Source organism: Balaenoptera borealis (assembly GCF_965194805.1).
Source record: "Balaenoptera borealis genome assembly, chromosome: 14".
Classification (NCBI taxonomy): Eukaryota; Metazoa; Chordata; class Mammalia; order Artiodactyla; family Balaenopteridae; genus Balaenoptera; species Balaenoptera borealis.
In genome coordinates this window covers 70,630,409-70,645,633 of record NC_138875.1, presented here as the reverse complement: position 1 = coordinate 70,645,633, position 15,225 = coordinate 70,630,409, and the positions used below count along the sequence as shown (strand labels likewise).

Genomic DNA, 15,225 nt, shown 5'->3' with positions numbered 1-15,225 from the left:
AGACTCTGCGCTCCCACTGCAGGGAGCACAGGGTTCGATCCCTGGTTGGGGCATGATTGCACAGCACGGCCAAAAAAAAAAAAGTGAATAGCTACCTCAGCGGCATTTAGTACATTCACAGTGTTGTGCAACCATCACCTCTTTCTAGTTCCCAACACATTTTCATCACCCCAAGAGGAAACCTTATACCCCTTAGCTGTCACTTCCCACTCCCCTCCCCCAACCCCTGGCAGTCATCAATCTGTCTTTATGGATTTCAGTATTCTGGACATTTCCTGTAAATGGAATCATCTAATATGTGACTTTTGATGTCTAGCCTTTTCACTCAGCATGATGTTTTTGAGGTGCATCCAGGTGGGAGCGTGTGTCAGTACTTCATTCTTTTTATGGCCGAATAATATCCCATTGTATGGACATAACCACTTTTTTTATCCGTTATCCGTTGATGGACATTTGGGTTGTTCCCACCTTTTGCCTGTTAAACTCTGCCTTCTTGACTGTGGGGATACCCGGCAGTTGTGTTTAATGCCACACTGTCCCCCTTCTCTTCCTTACACACTTGTCTGTGGACAGGGTGACCTGGCGCGAGCTGGTCACACCCCGTCACCCATTGAATGGCCACCAGCTGGCCCTTGGACAGAGCAAGATTTGATGGCCTTTTCTCCCCTTGGAGCTGCAGGAGGTTTCTTTTTTTCATATCAAGATAAATGCTCAGAGTTTCCTTAGCGTGTCCCCAAGAACAAGAGGAAGAAGAAAGCAAGTCCTCCCAGCACCTGTCCCAGGTCATTTCCTCCAGACCAGTAATCGGCATCCCTGCAAGTGAGTCCTGCCTCTGTGTCCCAATTTGTAGACAGCCCCATGGGGACCCTGGCCTGTTCCCCCATTTCTTCCAGCTGCATTCTCTGTTGAACAAAGCTTCTGAGCTTTGGCTGCAGCTGGCACCCAGAGCAGGCTCAGCCCATCCTACTTCCTCCCTCCGTGCCCTCCACCCCTACTGCCCCCATCCTCATGCTTGTGAGGACTAAGGAATCCCCATGGCAAGTGCCGGGAAACCAGCTCAACTAGCAGAAACGGGACTCTCATCACGTCCTGTGTAGTTGGGACCTGCCGCGTGGTTGGCCCTGGCTTCGTGCAGGGACCAGGGGCTCAGGGAAGTCCCTTGGCCTTCCTGGCTGCACCAGCCACCCTCTTGCCCACTCGGCAGGACCCCACCCCCGCCTCGTGACGTCCCAGCGCAGAAACCCCAGCCACGCGAGGGAGGCGTGTCTCCTGGGTCTGCCATTATTGCTGGGAAGGATTCTGATTCTGCTCAGGATGCAGGTGCATTGCTAAACCCTGGGGTACCACGAAGACCAGGCTGGGTCAGACCCCTCCTGGGGCAAGAAAGGGGCAGCCTGGCAAATGGGTCTTCCAAGCCCCTCCACGGGCTGGATATTGGCCTGTGTGTTTATTCATCCTTCATGGTAACTTCACTCTCCTGTAAGTTAGCCTTGTCTTTCTTGCTGATTTATCCCCCGCACCTGGCCTGGTGCCCCACACACAGTGTTACTTATTAAATACAGGTTGAATGAGGGACTGTAGGATTGTCTCCTCCAGTGAAGACCGGCCCCTTTCTACGAGGCTGTCAGGTGCCGCTTATGTAGAATTTGTTCTGAAATGTATTCTTTAAAGGAAGCAGGAGAAATGCCTTAGCTTTTTCTTTTTCAGTTTGTTTCTCCAGGAAAGTGTTGAAATCTGCCATGGCTAAAGAATAGGTTTTGAATTCGCTTTAGAAAAATCATCATAAAAGAAAAAGTTAGTGTCTTTAAAAATCGAGGCTTCCTGAAAAAAGAGATCACGTGCTTTGGTGTATTGTGAGTGATGTGATTCTGATGTCCCTGGGGAGAGGGCATGGGAAAGGCTCCAAGAGGGCCTGTTCCCACCCCGCAGCGAGGTGGGGCTGCACTTGTAGAGGCCCGGCTACAGGTGTACTGGATGTGGGATGGGGCTGCGCCGGGGCCCTGCAGCCTGGGGCTTCTGCAGATGGCCACATCTGTACGGCCATGCATCCATCCATTCACTAACGATTTATTGAGCACCTACTACATTCTGGGACCTGTGCTGTGCTCTGGAGACAGGCGATGGGGAGCCACCACCAGAGTGCACACCCTGTTGGAATTTACAGTCTGGCTGGGGAGACAACTCCACAGTTGTAAGAGTTTACAATTCTGAAAAATGCTACAGAGAGGGGTATGTGGTACTCTGGGGTGGAGTCAGGGAGAGGAACCAGACTGGGGTGAAGGAAGGTCACTGGAAGAGGTGAAGCTTGGACTGAACCTTGTTGTCTGATGGCAGTTCAGTAGGTGGAGTGTTCAGGCAGTGGGTACAGCATGTGCAAAGGCCCTGGGGTGAGAGCTCAGCTCCTCCGTGGGGCTGAGGAAGGTCAGAGAAAGTGGCGGGCTAGAGAGCTGTTGGGTGAGGCTGGGGAGGTGGGCAGGGCCTGGGGGTCTGAGGTGATGACTTTGGCCTTATCCGAATGGCAACAGGAAACCAGGGAGTGTTTTGAGCAAGAGGATGGGACCAAGCTGTGTTGTACAAGCCCCTCCGGAGGGGCTGCAATGGCAGCAAAGTTGTTTTGTGGTGGCTTGGTTTTCTCCTCCCTCCTTGCCTTCCTCCCTCCCTGTTCGACTTCCAGCCACACGCGCCGTTCTCTAAACTGGTCCAGTGAGGTCCTATTTGCCCATCAGCTCATGCAGTTCTCTCAACGTGGAATTTGTAGCATTTCTTTTCTGCCTTTCCGCCAATGAAACCAACGTTATCTTTGCAGACCTGCAGAAATACCGACCTCCGCCGCCAAGTCCTCCCCAGGCAGCCGCCCCCATGAGAGCCAACCTCCCCTCTCCCGGCTCTGGGAGCCGCTGGTTTTTGTTTCTGTTGAGCCTTTCCTCCCTCCCAGCTGTGTGACCTTCCGCCAAGTTCCCCACCTCTCAGGCCTGTTTCCCCACGTACCGGGCGGAGACCATGATTTCTCCCTCATTAGGAGGTTTTGAGGATTCAGGGATCTGGCCCATGTGAAAGGCCTGGAACTGGGCCCGGCACCCAGAAGAGCTGCAGAAATGGGCCCGAATGTCACCACTGGGCAGACAGCATGTGCCTGGGGCATCAAAACATTTTTGGCAAGAATGTGATGTTTCGGGACTTCCATGGTGGCGCAGTGGTTAAGAATCTGCCTGCCAATGCAGGGGACATGGGTTCAATCCCTGGCCCGGGGAAGATCCCACATGCCGCGGAGCAACTAAGCCTGTGCGCCACAACTACTGAGCCTGAGATCTAGAGCCGGCGAGCCACAACTACTGAGCCTATGTGCCACAACTACTGAAGCCCTCACGCCTAGATCCTGTGCTCCACAACAAGAGAAGCCACCGCAATGAGAAGCCTGTGCACCGCAACGAGAAGCCTGTGCACCACAACGAAGAGTAGCCCCCTCTTGCTGCAACTAGAGAAAGTTCGTGCACAGCAACAAAGACCCAACACAGCCAAAAATAAATTTATTTAAAAACAAAAAGAATGTGATGTTTCAAAATAGGCGTTGTATGTTGTCATCATGAGAAAAGTCAGAACTCCATTGGACTTCCTGATCCAGTTTAATGATTAGGTTTGCTTTTCTTTACAGAGCCATCTCAGTGTTTAGAGCTGCCATGGGACCCCTGGGGCTTTATAGGGTTGTGGGTTCTCTGTGGTCATCTCGCCTGTCTCCGAATCTCACAGAGGGGACCCTGGGCTCAGAGAGGGTGGCCTGGGGGTGGGGACCGTCTGCACCCTCAGCTTCTGGTTATCCCACCTCAGAGTAGACGAATCAGCCCCAACCCGCCTTTCTCTCGGCCTAGGGGTTCGCTGTGGCAGGGCCTGGTCTGGGGGCCGATAGCTGGCATGAGGCTCCTGCACAGTAGCCAGTTGTCCCTCACCTCTGCCTTTCCCTGAATAGGTGTTCAGGCCCCTGGAAGGGGGATCAGTCAGTTACCCAACTGGGCGGAGCCACTGGGTGCAGGGGAGGGCATGGAGTCCCATCCCCATGGACACACCAGGTCCCAGAAGAACTGTGGCAGGTCTCAAGTCAAATGACCCCCCAGCTGACGGTGACCTCACTGACCTCATGGGGGCCCTGGAAGATCCTTGCTCACCCGGTGTTTATGTAACGCGTGTTTCCCAACCGCCCTCAAAGTCACCCTGTGACACAAGCAAATGCGCACCTTCATCTGCCCCAGTGGCAGGAGGGATAAGTGGTCATCGGATACTTGCTATGGGCCGGGCACTGGCGTGCATTCTTCACTGAATTACACTGACCGTCCAGTAAGGCAGCATTTGCTCCTGCATTTTTAAAATCGAGATACAATTCACATACCATCAAATGCTTTTAAAGTGTATAATTCAGTGGTTTTCAGTATATTTACAAGACTGTGCAGTCATCTAGTTCAAAAACATTTTCATCCCCCCAAAAGAAACCCCGTACCCATAAGCTATTACCCCTGGTCCCCAGATCCCCCACTCCCTGGCAACCACTAATCTACTCTCTGTCTCTATGGATTCACCTATTCTGGACATTGCCTATAAACGGAATCTTATGTGGCCTTTCGTCAATTTTTTTTTTTTTTGGCCGCGCTGTATGGCATATGGGATCTTAGTTCCCCGACCAGGGATCAAACCCACACCCCTTGCAGTAGAAGCGTGGAGTCTTAACCACTGGACTGCTAGGGAAGTCTCTGTGTGGCCATTTGTGACTGACTTCTTTCACTGAGCATAATGATTTTGAGGTTCATCCACATTGTAGCATGCATCAGTACCTCATTCCTATTTGTGGCTGAATAATATTCTATTGTATGGATAGACCACATTTTAAAATCCATTTTCTGTTGATGGGCAGTTGGGTTGCTTCTACATTCAGGCTTTTGTGAATAAATGCTGCTGTGAACAATTGTGCACAAGTTTTTGTGTGATTATATGATTTCAGTTCTCTTGGGTGTATACTCAGGAGTGGAATTGTTTGTTGTATGACATTTCTATGTTCACCATTTGAGGAAGAGACATATTTTTTCCAAAGTGGCTGCACCCTTTTCCATTCCCACCAGCAGTGCACAAGGGATCCGACTTCTCCACGTTCTCTCCAACACTTCCTATTGTCTGTCTCTGATTATAGCTGCCCTGGTCGGGGTGAAGTGGCATCTCATAGTTTTGATGTGCATTTTCTGGATTCCTAATGATATTGATCATCTTTTCATGTACTTCTTGGCCATTTGTGTCTGGTTTGGAGAAATGTCTATTCAAATCACTTGCCCATTTAAAACCTGGGTTGTTCTGTCTCTTTAGTACTAAGTTGTGGCATTTCAGTCTACAGAGGGGAAACTGAGGCTCAGAAAGGGGGTGTGACTGGGCCAGGAACACTGGGCCCACAAGCAGATGGAGACCAGAACCTGGGTTGGTCTCTGCCCCCCACCCTGCCGGCCTCTGCATCCAGCCCAGTGACCTCCTGCTCCAGTGCTGACCTGCCCCTCAGGCCATGCCAAATCCTGTCCTTGCGTTTAAAGATGGAGGGCTCCTCAGCCGGAGGGTGGGCTGGAAAGGCAAGGAAGCAGCAGTTCTGAGGAACCAAGCCGGCCCTCTCTTCCCCTCCGAATCACGCGGACCTGCCTGACGTGGCCCGGGAAGAGGGGACAGCCCGGGCCCTGTGGTCGGGGAGCCTATTTATACCGGCAGGGCCGTGTTGCAAGCCCTTCCTGCTGGCGAGAGGGACGTCACCGGGCGCTGACCTCACCAGAAACGCTGACGCATCTTCCCCTCACGCTTTGCTCGGATGGGGAGCAGGGCCTCCTCACCTTGGGGCCTCACCTTGGGGCCACTCCCCGTCCTCCTGAACATCACGGCCCCTCCCACCCAGCTCCGGGTTCCCCCTGCCAGTGTCCCTGCTCCCTGCTGCCCTCCAACCATGCCCTCTTCTTGCAAGCTTTTAGGGGCTGAATTGTGTCCCTCAAATTCGTGTGTTGAGGTCACAACCCCCAGCACCACAGAATGTGACTGTCTTTGGAGATAGAGCCTTGAAAGAGGTAATTGAGGTCAAATGAGGCTATTGGGTGGGCCCTCCTCCAGCGTGACTGGTGTCATTATAAGGAGAGGAGATCAGGACAGACATACACAGAGGGGTGACCATGGGAAGAGATCATGAAAAGGCGGCTGTCTACAAGCCAAGGAGAGAGGCCTTAGGATGAAAGCAACCCTGCCAGCACCTTGATCTCAGACTTCTAGCTCCAGGACTGTGAGAAAATACCTTTCTGTCATTTAAGCCCCCAAGTCTGTGGCATTTGGTTATGGCAGCCCAAGCAAACTAATATATAAGTTTAAAGCCTCATGCTCAGAGCAAGGTCTTTCAGATGTGACAGCCCTAGTTTGAACGCCCCCCTCCTCCTAAAGGTTTCTACAAAGGGCAACTGAAGGAGGGGCGACCTCAACGTCTCTAGGTCTTGGAGCCCTCTTTAAACCGAGGAGATCTTACGGCTTCTGGACTGAGGGGTGAAAGCACCGGGCTGTCCCACAAGTGTGGAGGCCGGTCAGCAAGGAGCCCCTGAGAGGGGCATGAAGCTCTCCAGCCAGCCCTGGCTCTCCTGCCTGGAGCCCGGCCCTGAGTTTCTCCGAGCTTCCGTTTCCTCGTTAAAGAGAGCTGAGGCATCCCTGCCCGGCCGCTCTCCCTCCCAGGGCTGTAGCAAGATGAGATCAGGGATGTGAAATGAAGCAGGATCCCGGACTGGCCAGGGCCCCAGGAAGCCGCCTCTTGGAGGTGGGCACTGAGATGAGAAATCGAGCGGAAGTGACGTTCTTGGGAGGAGAATCCGGAACTGGGGTGGCGGATTCCACCCTCAGGGGTGGCAGAATCCGCCCTCAGGGGTGGCAACGGTGTGATGAGGACCATGCTGGGCGCCAGGGAGTGGGTGGGGGTGAGGAGAAGCCTCCTGGCGGTGGGGTGCCTCTGGTTTTGCCCACTGCTAGATCCTCAACACCTGGCAAAGCGTGCGGCTGAGTGAAAGTTTGTCGACTGCATAAATGAGCGACGTGGGCGCGTCTGCAGAGGGGAGGGCTGGTGGGAACGGCCCTGGTGGTGATGATGGGTGCCGGGGTGGGGATGGGTGGGAGGGTGCCTGGCCCTCCTCCTTCTGGCCACCTTGGCTTTCCTAGTCCAGGCTCCACAGGGCCTGAGCAGCTCAGGCCTCCCTGGCAGCCCCCAGGGGCCCCACCCTGGCTCCTCAGCCTTTGACATCCTCCTCCCCACCGAGCTCCTCAGGGTGCAGGCCAAGGACCCTCGTCCAGGTCTGCTGGATGTGCTGGGGCTGCCAGGCACGGCATGCAGGCTGGGGCCAGCCCCTCCACCCCCTCATCTGCCCTCTCCAGGGCCTCAGTTTATCCTGCGCTGAAGCAGCAGGTTGGCTCGGGAGGCGCTGTCTCTGGCCCTTTCATTCATCTGTGAGAAGCAGAGGACTGACTCAAGATCACTATCTTTCAGAGAAAGTGAAACCTGGTCCCCAACGGTCGCCGCAGCAACTCCCCATCTCCTCCGGCCCCCCACCCCACCTCCCGACAGCTAGTACTTAGAATCAGACTTTCATCTTTCCTTTTGCCTTCAAAGGGCTTTTGCCTTGTATGTCCAGGACTGCAGCAGCCCTGTGAGGTGGCTGGGAAATACTTTTCAAATCCTCATTTTACAGTGGGTGGGTGGGGCTCTGAGGCCCAGAGAGGTTAAGCGACTTGCCTTGCGTCACACAGCATGTCAGTGGGCTTGAACCCTAATCTCCTGTTTCTCTTGCCTCAAGTGCCTGGTTCTCCCCAGAGGGCCCTGTCTATAGAAAAAGAGCCTGGCTGTGGGCAATGGGCCTGGGATGGGGAAGGCTGGTTATGTGAGGGGTGCCTCGTGGGGGAAAGGAGATGGCTGGGAGCCCCGCTGGGGGATGCAGGTCCTGGGGCCAGAACCACAATCTCGGGGCTGCCAGCCTGGATCTGGCTCTGTGCCCAGAGCCCGGTGGTTTCCGCTCACAGATGTCCCAACAGCCCTGGCAGGAGGGCGGGAAGGGCACTCAAGAAGGAAGATGTCTCGCTCCCTTCAGCCCCAAACCACAGAGGCCTGTGAGGCCGATGGCTCCTGGGCTGGGACTGGGCTGTGGGTCCTCCAGGAGCCCAGCTGGTGGACTCTCCCCTCCACCCCGGGCACAGCCCCCTGCAGCGAGCACGGACCCCCTTGCTCCCTGCTCGCCCCAGGAAGGCTGAGGCTGCGGTTTGCATCATCCTTGGGCGTGGGGCTGACCTCGAAGAACGAATTCGAAGAAAACAGGAGGAGGAGCAGGCATGCCACCGCACCCAGCGCCCATTGGCCGCCTGTGGAAACTTTGGTTTTTGGGGTCATGTTCCCAGAAGGCCTGCCCTCCCCCCTCCCCCTCCCCACCCACCTCACGAGGTGTTGGCCAATCGTCCCGGCGGGCATAAAGTGGCTGCCAGCCCGCAGGGCTCCAAGCCTGGAGGTGTCACCCCCAGCAGGCGCAGGCCAGAGCTCAGTCACCCAGCATGCGGGCACAGCGTATGCGGAGGACACCGCTCAGTAAGTACTTCCTTCCTCCCCACCAGCACCTGCTTGCTGTGCTCATGGGTGCCAGCGGGGAGCAGGGGCACTCTCTGTCCTCCAGGAATAGGGGAGGCCAGGCGCCGGGCAGAAGGATGCTGAGAAGGGGAGAGAGCCAGGGGGTCAGGCAAAGAGAGGGATCCACTGAGAACAGAGCATCTTCACAGGGTGGAGAAGGATATTACCAGAGGGCTTCCAGGGGGAGGGTGATGTAGAGTCAGCTCTGGGAGCAAGGGAGTGAAGGAAGGGGATCACTGCGGGAGAAGCCAAGGAAGCAGGTGGGAGGTGGGAGATGTGCTGGGGCAGAGGAGGAAGCCGCAGAAGCTGAGCAGCGTCATGGTGTGATGTCTGGAAGGGCTGTGGAGCCTCCTTCTTGCCCCGATTTGGAGGCTCTGGGATGAATGGACACTGTCAGCCGGGCCTGGGGGCCCTGGAGCCCACACAATCACACAGCACACATAGCCACACCCACAGGGTGACATGCACACAGAGCCACGTGACGTCATCTGGAACCCTCAATCTCACCAATCTGGGAACCCCCGCATGCAGCCCGGGGCCCCTGCCGTGGATGGGACACAACGGTTGTGTGTGGCCAGCTGTTCCCTCGAGCCTCGCGCAGATCTAGACACACACCCATGCAGGCACCCTAGTCCCACGTGCGCTGTGCCCACACCAGCCCCCCTGCCCGAGCCCAGCAGCAGGTACCTGGGGGGCGGCGAGGGGTGCCTGGTAGTCATTGTGCCTGGGCGCCTGGCCCCTTGGCCTCCCCAGCAGCATCTTCCCCAAGGGGCCACAGTTCTTAGGAAGGGAAGGTGGTGTCACTGCCTTCCGGGCCATTGCGCCACAGGCCCTTCCGACCACGTGGCTGCCAGGGCCTTGTGGGTGGGTGGGGGGAGGCGGGGGAGTGGTAACTGTACCCGCCCCCCAGAATGTTCTGGCTCACAGCATCTCTGGTGGGCCTGACAAAAGTGGCCACTTACGGAGAGAGGAGGGAGGCCTGAGAGATGGGGGCACGGGCTGGCCTTGGGTGACCTGAGCAAGCCCTTCCCCTTTGGAGCCTTGGTTTTCCTGTCAGTCAAATGGGGGCATGGACGAGATGGTCTCACGCATCCTTTCCAGATGGAAACTTTGGGTAGAAAGGCAGCCTCTCCTGGTTCTGCAGACATAGCTCAAGGTGTCTGGCTGCTCCTGGGCTGCAAAACCCTCCAGAGCCCACCTGCGTGGGGGGTAGGGTCTGTTACAGCAGGTTCAGGGCCTGCAGCAATGGCCACCCCTTAGCCCAGAGGACTTGCGGGGAGCAGCCCCACCTGGGCCACCCCAGGTCAGCTCCTGAGTTTGGCAGGCTTGACTCCAGCCAGGCCCCACCACCTCTTCTCAAAGTCTTACTTGGTGAATTGCAACCACTGTTTTGGGTGCTGGGCAGTGACTCGCTGGGAAGGTGGTGGTGGCCCCAGCAGGTACCCCCGTGCATGCACCGTACCCAGCCCCGCCCCGAATGGCAAAAAGCTGGGGATGATGGGCTGTGCCCTCTGAGGCCCGCTTGAGTGACCTCCCCTCTGAAAGGCACCCACCTGTGGCTTCCTCACTAAGGCAGGTGACACGTCCCCTCTCTGCCCCAGGTGTGATCCTCGGACTCCTGTTCCTGAGCATGGCAGCCACAAGCAAGTGCTTGGGCAAGTACCATGAACTCCTCCTGCAGCTCCGGCGTCAGGCGGACCACATGCAGGACACCAGCACGCTCCTGGACCCCTATGTGAGTGACCGGCCCCTGGGGGCATCTGAGTCTCAGAGAACTGTGGGGTTAGGGCAGCAGTGACTCCCAGAGAGGACAGGCCCAAACCCCACTCAATCTGAGGCTGGGGGGAAAACGAGTCTCCATGTTATTCCTGGGCCACGGCGAACATCCCAGGCCTAACCCTGAGATGCCACAGAGGCAATGCAGCTCCCCCAGCTTAGTGGGCCTGGAGTGTGAACACCAACTCCATTGCCTCATTCGTCCGTTTGCCCCATGTGCTCATTGCACACCTACCACGGGCCTTGTTCTAGGCACCGGCATGTAGCAGTGAACAGTCCCACCCTCCTGAGCTCATGTCACCTCCCATCACCTCCCCAATGACACACCTCATGCCACAATCACCACCTGTGTGGTCACTCCTCCAGCCCCCTGGCATCCCTCTAACCTCACCTTCAGTGATCCAGGAGTCCTCTCCCCTCTTGGGCCTCAGTTTCTGGATCTGTACAATGGGAGGATTGGATGGGGGGGTACATGAGGTCCAGCGGTTCAAGGCTGAGCAGAGCAGATTCATGTGTGTGTGTGTGTGTGTGTGTGTGTGTGTGTGTGTGCGCGTGAGATGGGGGCTCCAGCTCTCATCCCTGGATTGTCCTTTCCCCACAGATCCGCATCCAAGGCCTGGACACGCCAGGACTGAAGGAGCACTGCAGGGAGTGTCCCGGGGCCTTCCCCAGCGAGGATGCCCTGCGGGGGCTCAGTAGACAGGGCTTCCTGCGGACCCTCAATGCCACGCTGGGCCTCGTCCTGCACAGACTGACCGCTTTGTATCAGGACCTCCCTGAAGCCCAGCAGTTGGTGGGACTGAACATCCGCGGGTTCAGGAGTAACATCCACTGCATGTCCCTGCTGCTGCGCAGCTCCTCGGAGGCGGAGACACCTGAGCCCACTCAGCCGGGCCCCGGGCCCACGCCTCCGCCCACACCGCCCTCAGACGCCTTCCAGCACAAGTTGAAGAGCTGCAGGTTCCTGCGCGGCTACCACTGCTTCATGCACTCTGTGGGGCAGGTCCTCCGGGAGTGGGGGGAGAGCCGGAGCCGGAGCCGGAGACACAGCCCCCGCCGGGCCCCTGGAGACACAGCCCCCTCCGGGCCCTGCAGAGGGGGGGCCCGCAGGATGTGGCCCTTCCGGAGGGACAGGAGACTCATGCCGAGGGGACACCTGCCCCGGTAGCCTTAGGGGCACCCCTGCCAGGTGAAAGGTCAGCAGGTACTCTGCAGGATGGCGCAGCCCCGGGGCCTGCCATCCTGCTCTCCTCTGTTCCCCACCTCTCAGAAGTGCACTTTAAGGAGTGGGAGCCGGGCAGCCCCTCTACCTCCTCTGGGCTGGGCTAGGGACATAGGGTCAGGTTGTTGAGCCCCCCAGCCCTGAGTTCCTCAGTCTGGTGGGGTGGCCAGGTCAGGTCCACATGGGGCCAACTTTCCATTGATTCAGGGGTCTGATGACACAGGATGACTCATGGCCAGACTGGCCGCCACCCCCTGCTCTGCTCCCCGGAGGCCTGCCGGACTGTCCCTCTCATGACTTGCAGGGCCGTTGCCCCCATACTTCCTCCTTTCCCTAGTGGCCTGGTTCCAAGGGGGGGAGGTCAGGGCCTGAGCTGGCCTCCTATGCCTCATCACGTCTCGGGCCAGACCCCTGGATGTCTGGATGACCTCACTTTAGGCAGCTGTGATGGGGCAGAGTGTACTAGAAAGAGCACTGATTTGGGGGGGGGGGAGGTCCAAGTTTGGCCCCTAACTTGCTGTGTGGCCTCAGCAAGGCCACTTTACCTCTCTGTACCTCAGTTTTCTCTTTGTGATTCGAAGGGCTTGGGGACTGTGTAAAGCCCTCTCTGCCTGTCAGTTGCTGGGACTCTGTGACATAGGGTGGATATCAAATTCTCTCCATACATGGGGACACGCAGTACAGATGGCCATTGGGCGCAGACGGAGCTCTCTGGAAGAGACCTAGCTAGCACCTGGAAGCGCCTGGTCTTGGGTCTTGGGTGCTGGCTGCTCCCCCTGGTGGTACATCATGGTATTTTCTCATGCTGAAACCATTGCCCTCCTGGAGGGGGTCCCAGAAGCTACTGGGCCAATTCCTTGGAGGGACATGACTAATTTATAGATTTTTAAAATCAGTTTTTATCTGTTTCCTATTTATAAGGCTTATTTATAATGTGTATTTAATGTTATTATTGTGCCAACATATATTTAAAACTTGCCTGGTTTCTAAAGCCCCTGTGTCTCTCTGCTGCCTTGTGGGACAGGATTTGGGGGAGCCTCTTGGGGGGTTGTCCCTATGTGGTAAGGCCACAAGCATCCACCACCTGGGGCCTGGGCTGGGGGGGGTCCTTGCTCTATCCAGCAAGGGAAGTCGCCCACCCCAGTCAGCTGGGGGCTCTGACTGTGGGGCATCTCAAACACAGACAAGGTGCTTGTTGTTTCTGAATGGGTCTCTCTTGAGAAGTTGGGGACCAGGGGTGTTGGGGTTTGGGAGCCAGAGGGGAGGGAGGAAGGATGGAGTGTACGGGTTGCTCTGGGCCCTTGTGGGTGTCTGGCTGAAACAGACAAGATAATAATAGATCCTGCCTCACATGTGGCCTGTAACCTGGTAGGTGCTTGAAACTGCTTCCTGAAGGGCCCCAGGGTGGATAGGGATTCCACCTGGCTCTCCCCGGATGCTCAGGGCCCCGCCTCGGGAGGGTCATCTATAGGCTGATGACATGCTGAGGCAGCAGCTACAAAGGAAGGGCTCACAGAAGCCGATGAACTTGACCTGGATCAGTTCCATTTCTGGTGGGAACAGGACTTAACATGGGGTGGAAGAGAGCCCTGTGTGGGACTCCCCACAATAGATATGACCCACTTTGCCGATGAGAAGACCGAGGCTCAGAGAGTTTGGGTCCTCAGAGCAAATTTACTGGGGGCGGGCACGTTTTAAATTCAGGTCCGTTAGACGCCAGGGCAGGAGCATCCTCCTGTCACCTTTCAGCCTCTGTAAATCCGCTGACAATTTCATGAGTCCCCAGGGGGACGGAGCTCCCAAGTGTGGGGGCAGACAGACAATAGACAAGCAAAAGAACCAACAGGAGCATCTGAGGTTGCAGTGTGAGATTGAGCTTGGCAAAAACAAAGCGGTGATGTAATAGAGAGTGAGAGTCAGGTGATGTGGGTTGTCAGTGTGGTGCCTGGAAGAGGTGATGTCCACTCTGAGGACTGAATGACGCACAGGAGAAGGGGTGGAGCCTGTAGGTGGCAGGAACAGCTAGGGCAAAGGCTCCGAGCATTCAAGGATGAGGATATAGTGAGTGAAGGCATTGCTGATTTATCAAAAAGGCCCAGAGAGGGGAAGCACCTTGCTCAATGTCACGGAGCAAGTTAGTGCAGTGCTGGGGCTAGAACTCCAGGTCTCTTACTCCCAACCAGCGAGCGCCCAATGTATTCCAGGCTGTTTACCAAGTACTTAGTAAGGGTCTCTACTGCCCCCCAATGGGCTCTCTCTTGCTCTCGGGCTCCTGCCCCACCAGCCACTTTTGGGATCCCAGTATGCCCAGGGTACCCTCCCACCACAAGGTCTCTGCCTATGCTCTTCTCTCTGTCTGCAATGCTGTGCTCTGTTCTTTTGGTTAGTGCATCCTCGGCTATTCTTACCCCCATCTGTGTTCTGGGTCTAACAACTTGGTTATTATTTTTCTCAAAACTGTCATGTGGGGGGCCTCCCCTGGTTTGCTTTGCCATCTGCCTCCCCCGCTAGCCTGGAGTCTCCAAGGATGGAGACCACATCTGCCTTGCTCTGCTCTCAGCACAGTACCTGGCACCCAGCAGGAGCTCAGTGAGGAGCAGGGCAGGGAGCCTGGCCTAGACAGGTGCTACCCAGGTGTGGCCAAAGGCAGGGGCCGGCCTTGCTCTTTTCTGCCCTGACCCAGCATGGGGGTGGGGCACTTTCCTCGGGTTGGGCTGCTGGGAATCTCGGGGTGGGAGGTGGCAGACACCGAAAGCCAGGCACCCTCAGGCTCCCGGAGCAGAAGGGGAGTTGGCATTAGGGCAGCATGTGGTTGCCCACGGAGAGGGTAGAGGTTGGTCTGCGGAGGAAGAGCTGGGAAGCCCAGGGTGGCTGTTCTCCACCCCTGCCTGGGCCCCCTGCCAGCCTCTAGAGAGGTGGCTAAGCCCCGGGAGAGGTGTCTGGGGCTGCCTTTGAACTGGAGCTGCACCCACCCGGCAGGAAGCAGATCAGGGAGCCCCAGACTCTGGGGTGGGGTTCTTGGGGGTCCTATCAGTGAGGACTTGTCAATTCCACACTGTCTTCTGATGAGACCACAGCTGCAGGTGCCACCTCCAGCCTGGTCCCAGATCCACAGACCCAGCTGCCAGAACATCTGCTGGGTGCCCTGTGGGTGCCTCAAGGCCGAACTCAGCCCCAAGCCCACACCTTTCTGCTTCCTAATTGCCCCCACTGAAGTTCCAGAACCCCAGCGCACCTCCCTCAACCTCCCTCAGCCTCAACCTCTTCTCTCACCATTGATCCTGTGATTTCTCCAACACCCCGTCCCTGGCACGTGCCTCCTTCTCTCCCCACCGCCAACCAGGTCCTGATTCCCTGGACACATCTCACTGTCATGTCTTCTGCTCACAAACCTTCGATGACTCCTTCCCATCCTGCTGCCCGAGGCATCGATTCCAAACTCCTCAGCACAGCCGGCCAGGGCCCTGCTCTCAGGCCCGGCCAGCTTTGCCAGTTCATCTCTGCATTTGCTACGTGCTCAGCTGGCCCCCAACACATCCAGGCATCCTGACCTCCCAGTGCCTGCATTTCCCCCTCC

The 15,225-nt window shown here is 56.7% G+C and overlaps 1 protein-coding gene across 1 annotated transcript; it reads left to right on the top strand.

Moving 5' to 3' along the window:
* Positions 1-8,541: 8,541 nt before the first annotated feature.
* Positions 8,542-12,960, top strand: OSM (oncostatin M). The gene is made up of 3 exons (XM_082355619.1): positions 8,542-8,611; positions 10,252-10,385; positions 11,028-12,960. The coding sequence occupies exons 1-3, from the start codon at positions 8,578-8,580 to the stop codon at positions 11,592-11,594; spliced, it is 735 nt and encodes a 244-aa protein (XP_082211745.1). The 5' UTR covers positions 8,542-8,577; the 3' UTR covers positions 11,595-12,960.
* Positions 12,961-15,225: the final 2,265 nt, after the last annotated feature.

Coding starts and splice junctions, on each gene's coding strand:
- OSM (XM_082355619.1), top strand. CDS start 8,578: ATGCGGGCACAGCGTATGCGGAGGACACCGCTCA. Junction 8,612..10,251: donor TATGCGGAGGACACCGCTCA/GTAAGTACTTCC, acceptor TCTCTGCCCCAG/GTGTGATCCTCGGACTCCTG. Junction 10,386..11,027: donor GCACGCTCCTGGACCCCTAT/GTGAGTGACCGG, acceptor CTTTCCCCACAG/ATCCGCATCCAAGGCCTGGA.